The sequence below is a fragment of the Austrofundulus limnaeus genome, unplaced genomic scaffold, assembly GCF_001266775.1.
Source record: "Austrofundulus limnaeus strain Quisiro unplaced genomic scaffold, Austrofundulus_limnaeus-1.0 Scaffold204, whole genome shotgun sequence".
NCBI lineage: Eukaryota > Metazoa > Chordata > Actinopteri > Cyprinodontiformes > Rivulidae > Austrofundulus > Austrofundulus limnaeus.
Genome location: NW_013952606.1, coordinates 833,665 through 845,023, shown reverse-complemented (window position 1 = coordinate 845,023; position 11,359 = coordinate 833,665). Strand labels below are relative to the sequence as shown.

The 11,359-nt window shown below is 38.3% G+C and overlaps 1 protein-coding gene across 3 annotated transcripts in view; it reads right to left on the bottom strand.

Annotated features, from left to right (window-relative positions):
* Window positions 1–6: 6 nt before the first annotated feature.
* Window positions 7–11,359, bottom strand: part of slco1e1 (solute carrier organic anion transporter family, member 1E1) — a 13,996-nt gene continuing 2,643 nt past the window's right edge. The window contains exons 3-15 of one of the 3 annotated variants that reach the window (XM_014018860.1): window positions 11,164–11,305; window positions 10,899–11,031; window positions 10,690–10,802; window positions 9,120–9,269; window positions 8,890–8,988; window positions 6,735–6,968; window positions 6,493–6,657; window positions 4,091–4,286; window positions 2,817–2,982; window positions 2,523–2,707; window positions 1,347–1,411; window positions 1,099–1,216; window positions 7–1,013 (exon numbers count right to left, since the gene is read on the bottom strand). In XM_014018860.1, the coding sequence (XP_013874314.1) occupies window positions 800–1,013; window positions 1,099–1,216; window positions 1,347–1,411; window positions 2,523–2,707; window positions 2,817–2,982; window positions 4,091–4,286; window positions 6,493–6,657; window positions 6,735–6,968; window positions 8,890–8,988; window positions 9,120–9,269; window positions 10,690–10,802; window positions 10,899–11,031; window positions 11,164–11,305 (1,980 nt within the window). In that variant the 3' untranslated portion in view covers window positions 7–799. The remainder of the gene's footprint in view (window positions 1,014–1,098; window positions 1,217–1,346; window positions 1,412–2,522; window positions 2,708–2,816; window positions 2,983–4,090; window positions 4,287–6,492; window positions 6,658–6,734; window positions 6,969–8,889; window positions 8,989–9,119; window positions 9,270–10,689; window positions 10,803–10,898; window positions 11,032–11,163; window positions 11,306–11,359) is intronic. The other 2 variants (XM_014018862.1, XM_014018863.1) reach the window with 2 other exon arrangements.

Below are 11,359 nucleotides of genomic sequence, written 5' to 3'. Positions count from 1 at the left end.
CGATTTAATTATATTTTTAAATGGCCTGCCATTTATTGTGCAATGTGATTATATATTAAAATGGCCTGCCAYACTTTGCTCAGTATGATGATGTGCTAAAAATGATTTGATTGTAAATCTTAAATTTCTTAGTTACTAGAGACTTTGTTATTTTATATCTCTTTAGACATACCTGACATGTTTCGATGTATGCCTCCGTCTCCAACGCTGGTGTTTGTTGTCCTCTCTGYGGATGATTCTGGCTCYTTCCCAGTTCATAATACGATTTTCCCGTTTGCAGTGGTCCGTGTTGGCTGATTTATAATTTCCTTGCAAAGCTTGTTCTTTTATGGTTCGTAGTCTTTCTTCTGTTTCTTTCTCACATCCTTTTTCATGTTCCTTCCTCCTTCCCGTCTCCCCATGTATGTTTTTTCACAAGTATGGCATGATATTTCATATAAAACATTACATTTTTTATCTCTCCAAACAACATCAGCTGTGACACCTCTGATGAAGATGGAAGCATACGTCGAAACATGTCTAGTAACTAAGAAAATTTAAGATTTATCATATATAAACCATTGGATGATTTGATTGTATGTTAAAATGACCTGCCTTACATGTGTAATTTGAACATACATGTTTTTATAATCAAATGGCCTGTCTGATTTGATTATCTAATAAAATGGCTTGCCATACCCTGTGCAGTTTACTTATATATTCAAATAAAATGCCATCCCCGGTGCGATTTAATTAATTTCTTTAAATGGCCTGCCATTTATTGTGCAATTTGATTCTATAATAAAATGGCTTGCCATACTTAAAACCAACTTGAGTTACTAGAACCAGCACCCCTCTCTTCTACTACAGCGTTCGATGAGGCCTTGAGTTCAATTCCTTGTGAGGCTTTAGTTCTCTGCAGCTCCGCCTCCAGCTCTGTTCTCCTGAACTGTCGCCTGAGGAGGACTATGACAGCGATGAGGAAGAAAAAAGAGGAACCACTGAGACAGGTGATCAGACCCAGGAAAACGACTCTGCGAACCAAGAGAAGAACCGGACAAACAGGTAAACCAACTCCAGATTAAAGAACCGGGTTTGTTCTGAGAGTTAACCGGTCACCTGTACATGTCTGAGTCGTAAATACGACACGCCCCCCTCCCGCCACACTTCTTCATCGACCATTTCAGGCAAGTCGAGTCGATCAGAGCTCCGAAATACATCGGGGCGGGAATTCCACCTGCGCACAAAACACAGCCCCAAATTAAAAAAAACATGAAAATATACTCTTCGCTTCTGCCTGCTAATAGTTAAAAAATTACCCCCAAAACGTCTGAAAGAGGTYGTTTACATTAAGCTGCAAAACTCACCGAGAGTCCTGGTTCCTAAAGCCTGGATCCCCAGAGCCAGAGACTTCAAGTCTGGTGAAATGCATCTGTGTTTCAAAATAAACAATAAAGAAGCTATAGAAATTGGATTTCCTGCAAAAATCCTAATGTGATTACTTATTGCTGAAAACTTTAGCTGAGAGCTGCTGACATGGARCTGAAAATGTTTTGTTGCAAAACTGTTAATGCCTGTTCCATCTGAAAAGTTATAAGAAGCACAAAAATGAAATTAGAAGAAGAATGGCAGAAAAAAGCTGAATTATAGCTGAAATAGAAGAAAAAAGCTAAAATTAGCATAAAAACAAGCTAAAGGTAGCAGCCCCTAGTTGAAATTGGCACGTAGATGGTAAAAGTGTTGTAAAAAAAAATTTAAATTAGCTGAAAAAAGCATAAAGGTACACAAAAGTGACCATTTATTGTAAAATAGCCATTAAAAAAAAGCCAAATGCGCAATAAAATGCAACAGTAAAACAGCTAAAATGTAGCTGGAAATTCTTAAATAATTTTAATGAAGCATAAGGAGCACAGGTTTGATGAACTTAGCAGAAATATGTTGTAATAGCTACAAAAAATGTGTATTTAGTTTATAAAAGCTAACTTTAGCTAGCAGATGAACATTAGCTAAAATTTCAGAAAATAGCTAAATATAGCAGAAAGCTACTGTAAGACGCAGAAATAGCAGAAAGTAGCAGAAAAAAACAAAAAAGTAGAAAGAAGCAGAATTTTGGCTGAAATAGTAGAAAAAGCTAAAAATTAGCAAAAAAGAAGCTAAAATTAGCACAAGGAAGTTAAAAAGAGCAGAAACAGAACAAAAGGGGTTCTTTAAAGATTTAGAAACATTTTGAAGGATTTTAAGGATGTTGAAAACAGCTCCATTCACTTTCAATGGGAAAAATGTGGCCGAAAAAGTGAAATAGCTTAAAAAGTATAAATAGCTGAAATACCAAAAGTCATAGCAGGAATGTCCTGAAGGAGCTGAACGTTTTGATATATTAATTGTTAAAATGTCACAAAAATTGTGGAACAATACACCTAAATGGCAGATACTGAGCTAAATTCAAAGTGCTAACAAAGATTAGCCACAACCCTGTCCAACAAAAGCACCCCTGCTCCCCGTCTGCACTTGCTGTCTTTCCCGTATGAAAATGTAGCGCTGACCGTATGATGACCATGTAGCTGGGCGTGACTCCCAAAGCAATGATGAAGAAGCTGAGGACAGAAATGGCCATGTAGGAGGTGAAACTGCTGCTGCAGTCTTTGGCGTGGGGACACTGACCCAGCCTCACCGACGTGGTGCTGCCCACTGGGAAAGACTCGGACACGCAGCTGCAGTTGTGAAAGACCTGGAAACGACAACAGAACCAGGCTGAAATACTTAAAACCACTGACAGAACTATAAACTWTAGAATATGAAAATACGATAAAGGTGCGTGTTCTTGCGTGTTACCCTACTGTGTTCTTGCCGTGGCCGCTGGACGTGAGGCAGCCAGCCAGACACGGGGAGACGTAGGTGACGCCGCTGGCTGAACAAACGGGGTCCCACTCCTCAGCCGAGCATGAGCAGTCTGCGTTACATCCAGAGAAGAGCGCGTCTGTGTCGTACGACACGTTCTTCAACCTGGAGGGGAGAAATTAATGTGTGAATGCTCCATAGCATTCACACTATTGTGTTCATGTCTCTCTTTATTGTGTGAATATTTCATAGCATTCACACTTTGTTTTCATGTCAGTTTTTATTGTTGCTTTAACTATTCCGTACATTTTTCGGCACCTAACTCGTTCCGCAATTTTTGTTCTATTTCAAAAATTCATAAATCAAAACATTCAGCTCATTTATGACAACCCTGCTGTGACTTTTGGTATTTCAGCTATTTATACTTTTTCAGCTATTTCAGTTTTTTTGCCACTTCTTTGCAACTGAAAATAAATGTATTTGTTTCTAACATCCTTAAAATCCTTTAAAATGTCTCTAAATCTTTACAGCACCTTGCACAATTTGTTCTGGTTTGCACTTTTTAACGTCCTTGTGCGAATTTTAGCTTTTTTCTGCAATTTCAGCTAAAATTCTGCTTCTTTCTGATATTCTTCCACTTTTTTCTATATTATGCTTTTTTCTGCTACTTTATGCTATTTCTGATTCTTACAGCTGATTTCTGCTATATTCAGCTATTTGCTGCAATTTTAGCTATCCTTCAGCTGTTATTACCTGATTTTAGCTGAAACATGTTTTTTGTGGCTATTACAAACTTTTTCTGCTAAGTTAAGCAGACTTGTGCTCCTTATGCTAATTTTAAACATTCCAGCTACTTTTTAGCAGTTTACAGTAACTGACAAATTTGGCATTTTAGCTATTTTACTATAAATTGAAACTTTTATGTACTTTTTTTGCTAATTAAAAATTGTTTACATTTTCACTATCTGCTACATAATAGCTGTTATATATATAACAGCTTTTGCTGCTATTTCTACTATATTTTTGCTCCTTTTTACTATTTTCTGCAAAGTTAAGCTGTTTTTTGCTTCTTTCAGCTTTTCAAATTGTACTTGCATTAACACTTTTACCAACAGATATTTTCAGCTCAATTTCAGTAGCTATCAGCATAAGTTTTCAGCGAGTAGCATTCACAATAGCATTTTTCTTTTCAGGAAAATCAATTTCTCTAGGTTATATTTTGCATTTAGATCTAATTTGTTGCTGGGAACAATGAAACAGTTTCAGTGCTGACCCGTTGTACGACACGGTGAGGCCGGCCACAGGTAGGTTATCACACTTTGTGCCAAACAGCAGCAGTAAGAGCAGGTAGCCCATGAAGGTAGTGGTTAAACACAGCTGGGCTCCAGAGACCACACTCAGCTTGTACCTCCTCATTATAAGCCCCCCCAGGAAGATCCCCATGGCTGCTGCTGGCAAGTTCAGCACACCTGGAAGAAACGGTGAAACACAGAGATATATAAGAAGCCATTTTTATGGGCTTGTTCATGTTTATGCAGATGACACCCTACTCTTCTTGTTATTTTGGAGAGATTACCTCATGGTTAAAATGTAGGGTTGGGCAATGCTGCCAAAAAAAAAACATGATTAATTGTGGCGTTTAGTCCATTACTATAAGTAATCAGTGACCCTGTGTTCTGAAATTTTTATTACAAATCATCAGTTAAAGTAAATTCTTCACTTTAACAGCCACATCTCACGTTTTTTTTCCTCATCTTCCCTTGTATGGTTTTTAGTTTTTCTGTTGTTAAAGATAGCCCAACTGTGTTTGCTGCATGACCAGTTTCACCTGTTCCCCCATGTTTGCCTTGTATGTCTTCTTGAATGGGTGTTTATTAACTGCCCCCTCCCCCTTCCCTGAATGTACAGCACCTTGTGAATTTATTTCTGTAAAAACTTTATATAAATAAAACTTTACTTACTTACTTTACTATTTCTTTCCAGAACCTAATTTGCCACATGTAAGGGATAGCATCGGTGCATCGTGGATTCTTGGCAGAGTAGACTTGTTTCCGCAATTTACCTGAGAAGAGTTTATCATACCGACGTTGTCTCTGTCCTTATTTTCTGGAATACCTTGTACTTTGGTTTATGGAAGTGATTCAGATGATTAAACAAGTAAGTAGTGTTAGCGTTACCATTAGCTTTACATCCGAGTAAGTGCTAGCTCTACGTTAGTGCTAGCTCTGCATTAGTGTTAGYTCCACATTAGCATTGCGTCAATGTTAGCTCTGCATTGGTGTTAGCTCCACATTAGCATTGCATCCGTGTTAGCTCTGCATTGGTGTTAGCTCCACATTAGCGTTGTGTCAGTGTTAGCTCGGCATTAGTATTAGCTTCACATGAGCATTGTGTCATGCTGCGTTCCAGTTGTCCTCAGAGGTTGTAGCTTCGAGCCTCCGAGTTCTATTTTTCAACTGGAACGCCCCCTGAAGTCGTAGTTTTGAGTCGAGAGGTCGGCGCATCCAAACCATACCCGAGCAGCCCGAGCATGCATTACGTCATCATTTCAACATGGCTGCTGTGCGCTTGTTCCTCTAAGCTAACGGCTAATGTTGAGCTGTAATCAAACGTACACAAGCACCATCCCCATTATTTAACAGACAGAAAGTAAGAAGAGAGAAGGCAGAATAAAAACGAGTGTATTTTGTTTGTTTATTTTCCCTTTTTATATTTGTTTAATGTATGTAGCGTACTAGCATGCTTGTCTGAGCTAACCGCTAACGTTGCTAGTCTTGCATGTAAACAAAAGCGGCTTTGTTCTGTGTTGTTTATTTTACATTACGTCAGACGTACTTGTAGTGCTTTATAGTGATAGTTAAAATATGTTTTAACACTGTTTGTACACTCAAAATACCTCGTWGAGCACTATTATTGTAAGTTTTATTGTTGCAGAGCAAAATAATTGAAACGCTTTTTCCGATGTTTGAAACTGGAATGCTATCAGCTCAGAACTGACGTCAGTCCGGCTTCTGAATTTTGAGATCCAATACAACTGGAACGCAGCATCACTGTTAGCTCTGCAATGGAGTTAGATCTGCATTGGTGATAGCTCCAYGTTAGCATTGCATCAGTGTTAGCGCTGCATTAGTGTTAGCTCCACATTAGCATTGTGTCAGTGTTAGCTCTGCATTGATGTTAGCTCTGCATAAGTTAGCTCCACATTAGCCTTGTGTCAGTTTTAGCTCTGCATTGGTGTTAGCCCAGAGTTTGTGTTAGCTCTGCATTAGTGTTAGCTCTGCATTGGTGTTAGCTCCACATTAGCATTGCGTCAGTGTTAGCCCAGAGTTTGTGTTAGCTCTGCATTGGTGTTAGCCCAGAGTTAGTGTTGTGTGTGAAATGCTACAATTTTCCCGAAAAACAGTGGCGTTTGAACAGTGCCTGAGTTTGACAGTTCCACTGGAATTCTAAGCCAGACGTAGTACATCAAATAATACCCCTTGAAATGGGAAACACTTTCAAGAACCCTAAATGTCACCAGTTGTTGCCAGTTTCCCATTTGTGACACTTTTAAAACACTAAAAGCGTTACACTGTTGTGTCTTGACCAAATACATTACTGGGATGAAACACACTGGATTTTCTGATAAATTATTCAGCTCCATGTGGTAGATTCTCTGTGTCGATGTGTTTTTACCCAGGAGGAAGTTGGCCCTAGATGCCGACTGTCCAAACTGCTGCTCCATGTATTTGGCTTTGAAGGTGAAGAAGCCGATCATGGAGCTAGACTCCAGGATGGCCCCACAGAGAAACAGGAAGTAAACGGGGGTTCCCAACAGGCGCTTCAACGATGGAAGAAACCCTGAAGATAAAAATAAACACCCAGTTAAAAACACCAGCAGAGCTCCTGAACCTGAACACAGATCGCCTCTGACGTACCTTTAGCAATTTCAGTCAGCTTGAGGTTGTGGCTGCTGCTGAGCGTTTCCTCCGTCCCATCCGGGCTCACGTGGCGAGGAGCCGACTTGTCCTCCTCACCCTCCTGTTTGGGCAGCGAGCGTGGCAGGAACCAGAAGGGAATGCTGGAGACGAGCAGGAGGGAGGAGGACACCAGGAACCCCAGCCACCAGGCGCCCACCCAGCGGGCGTCTCTCGGAGTGATGGTCACGCCGTCTGCGTCCGAGACAGAGAGTCATTTCTTCAAACCCAACCCAAACTGCTTCCTCAAACTTTAAGCTGCGATAACCCTTCATGAATCAAAGCAGTTCAATCAGGATTAAAGTTACCACTAAATGTCTACAACTTTTACACATTTGAAGACTAATTTGTTTAAATTTATTTTTTCGAGAAAAGGGACAGATTTTTTTCTTCTTCTGCTACCTTTCATTTATGATTTGTATTTTTATTGTATTTAGAATTTGTTGTTTTTTTTATAAAAATGAATGAATAAAAACAAACTAAACATTTTTATTGTTAAACTTCATTTAAAACAGTTCTCTAAAATGTATTTCAGCGTATGTCCTCTGTTTTGGTGTTCTTAAGCTACTTTTAGCCTTTAGCGACATTCTTTTTAGCTTTAACTTTTAGCTACAATTTTGTTAACTTTGGTACTGTTACGCTAATGTTAGCATTCAGCTTCTGTATCGCTACACATAAGTTTTGGCTACTGCTTTGATAATCACAGTTTTTAATAACAGTTATTTCTAATCTAAGATTKTTTGCTACTGTTTTGGCAACTTTAGCAACATTTCAGCTAATTTTTAGCTTTCACCTTCTGTATTGCTACAATTGGGTTTCTAGCTACTGTTTTGATAATTATAGCTTTTAGCAACAGTTTTCTCTAATCTAAGATTTTAGTTATTGTCTTGCAAACTCAAGCTTGGAGCAACATTTCAGCTAAATTTTAGCTCTAACCTTCTGTACTGCTAAAGTTAGCTTTAAAAGCTGTTTTGTTAATTTAGCAATATGCTATATTTAGCAAAACAATAGATAAATTAGCTACTATTTTTGCTAGTTTTAGTGACTGTTGTGCTTATTTAGGATATAAGCTGCTGTTTTAAACATTTTAGCTTTTAGCTACAGTTTTGTCATCATTAGACCTAGCTATGAGTTTGCTAGATTTAACTTTTTACTATTGTTTTGCTAATTTTTATGAAAGTTTTTTGCTACAGTTTAGCTGATTTTGCTTATATCTATGGTTTTGCTAGTATCGGCTTTTAGATTAACTTTTGCTATTTTTAGCTACTCTTTTTATTAATTTCAGCATCTACCTTYGGCTTTTGCTCATTTTAGATGTTAGCTACAGTTTGCTACTTTTGGCAAATAACTTTGTTTTTTGTTATTTTATTGTAGCTACTCTTTTAACTGTTTTTAGTTTTTAGCTACTTTTGCTAGATTTAGCTTTTTGCTATTGTTTTATTGCTTTGATTTTGTTTACAGTTTTCAATAACATCAGAAAACACTCCCATTATATTTTCACACAAAAAAATTACCTATTATGTTATTTACGTCTTTCTTTTTGCATCGTCCTCAGACAGGATATAATCAGCCGAAAACAAATATTTATTCGCCTTATTCTTTGTGAGCAATGAATAATTGATTGTCAAAAACAAATAAAACAAAGACGGGGCTGTTTCCTGCAGAAATATTAAAACACAGAGTCCTCAGTGACCCCCTCTGACTGACGCGCTGCTGTTCTTAGACCAGCGTGTCCGACTTTTAGCTCCTCGAGCAGCAGGGTCRGTCTAAATGAGGCTCCAGACGGCGTCCCCCCCGTGTCCCCTCTGTCAAAAACTGACAGATTCCTGCCAAAAACTGACACCCCGTTTAACTTCATAAAGAAGAGACCAACTGTTCAAAGGACGTGGACTGAATTCAGAAAAAAATAAATACTAGGTAATGTTTTATATAGAAAGTAGTTAGAGAGAAGGTGAGGCGAACGTGTGTTTTAAGTACTGTACATACAGACCTGAAGCCCTTCAAAATAAAATCCCAAAAATACAAATTTATTTAACTACAATAAATGTGAGTAAAGATTTTGAGTCAACAACTCAAACTATATCAACTCTCTATCAAACATGAAGCGCACACGTACCCATATCAACATATCCAATGTCGACGTAAAGTTTGGCACAATAAGAGCCCAGGAGGAACCCGAACATGGGGCCCAGGAGCATGACGGTCTGGAGACAAGCTGCCAAAAACAACCAGAGGCTTCAGATTTCTATTTCAGCTCATCTGTAGGGTAAAAAAACCTCTATACCGCACAGAGGAAATAAAATAGAAGCTGAAATAACTGTATTATAGATGATATTTACTTCTCACCGATGTAGATCGGAGAGTTTTCAGCTCTAGCGAAGTCATCGATGTACGAGATGCCCAGAGGTGTGACCGGAGTTTCTCCGATTCCTCGCAGAGCGTTCGCCAGAAAAATGTAGACCCACATGTTGGAGCCGGACTCCCTCGCACAGGCTGCTAAAACAACAACAAAAACACAAGCTTAAAGCAGCAAAAGACAAGCTAAAAATAGCAATAGACTAGCTAAAAGGAACTAAAGACTAGCGCTAAGTAGCAAAAGACTAGCTCAAAGTACAAAAGACTAGCTCAAAGCACAAAAGACTAGCTCAAAGTAGCAAAAAACAAGTGAAAAGTAACAGGACTAGCTAAAAGTAGCTTAGTTCAATGTAGAAAAAAAAAGAGCTTAAAGCAGCAAAAGACTAGCTAAATATTGCAAAATAGTTCAAAGTAGCAACAGACAAGCTCAAAGTACAAAACACTAGATAAAAGTACCTAAAGTCTAGCTCAAAGTAGCATATACAGTAACAAGCTTTAAGTACTAAAAGACTAGACTAATGTAGCAAAAGGCAAGCTCAAAGTGGTGAATGACAAGCTAAAAATATAAGACTAGCTAAAAGTAGCAAAAGACTAGTTTAAAGTAGGATAAAACGAGCTTAAATTAGCAAAAGACTAGCAAAAAATAAGAAAATACAAGTTCAAAGTACAAAATTCTAGCTAAAAGTAGCTTAGGACTAGCTCAAAAGTAGCAAGACTAGCTAAAAGTAGCTCAAGACTAGTTCAATGTAGCATAAAACGAGCTTAAAGTAGCAAAAGCCTAACTAAATATAGCAAAACACTTGTTCAAAGTAGCAAAAGACATGCTCAAATTCCAAAAACTAGCTCAAAGCGCTAAAGACTAGCTAAAAGTACCTAAAAACTAGCTCAAACTAGCAAAAAACAAGTGAAAAGTAACAGGACTAGCTAAAAGTAGCTAAGTTCAATGTAGCATAAAATGAGCTTAAAGCAGCAAAAGACTAGCTAAATAATGCAAAATAGTTCAAAGTAGCAACAGATAAGCTCAAAGTAAAAAACACTAGCTAAAAGTACCAAAAGACTAGCTCAAAGTAGCATATAACAAGCTTTAAGTACCAAAAGACTAGACTAATGTAGCAAAAGACAAGCTCAAAGTGGTGAATGACAAGCTAAAAATACAAGACTAGCTAAAAGTAGCAAAAGACTAGTTTAAAGTAGGATAAAACGAGYTTAAATTAGCAAAAGACTAGCACAAAATAGGAAAATACAAGCTCAAAGTACAAAATTCTAGCTAAAAGTAGCTTAGGACTAGCTCAAAAGTAGCAAGAATAGYTAAAAGTAGCTCAAGACTAGTTCAATGTAGCATAAAACGAGCTTAAAGTAGCAAAAGCCTAACTAAATATAGCAAAACAATTGTTCAAAGTAGACATGCTCAAATTACAAAAGACTAGCTCAAAGTAGCAAAATACACGCTAAAAGTACCAAGACTAGCTAAAAGTACTGAAAGACTAGTTTAAAGTAGCAAAAGACAAGCTTAAAGCAGCAACTCACAAGCTAAAACTAGAAAAAGACTAGCTAAAGATACCTTCACTGTTCATCACAGACTCCTCTATCTGAACACCTTCAGCTGTTTTCAGAGGGTCCACACACGCAGAAATATTCGTGCTGTTGTTCTGAATAATGGTGTCGTATTTATATCTGTGAACCAAAAAAATAAATACATAAAAAATCTGAAACAAAAATAGAATCACTTGTTTTATTTAAATTATTGTGGATATTTCTGTTGGCCTTTACCGTCCCATAAAAAAGTGGGCGGAGCCTATGAGAAGAGCCCCGGCGGCCATGAGCAAACATCCAGCTGCTATGAGTCTAGGTCGATGGAGCCGAGCCCCAAAATGGCTGACCAGCGCCAGAAACAACAAGTTACCTGATTTAGACAAAAAAAGAGAAAGAAATCAGGCAGTGCATCCAGWAGGAACTCCACTAATGTAGCAAATATTTTGCTAACAGACACACAGACAGTCAATTTTCCCGGCGTTTAAAAAAAAAGCATCAGCACCCATCTCGAAGCTGCCGTCGATGAGGCTGACGTGCGTGCTGGAGAGGTCGAAGCGCCTCTCAATCTGAGTGATGGAGCTCTTCATGTAGGTGCCTGTCAGGGCCTTGGAGAAGTAGGCGAAGGAAAGTGCTACTATAAACAGCTAAAAGACACGAAACACACACACACACACACACACACACACACACACACACAC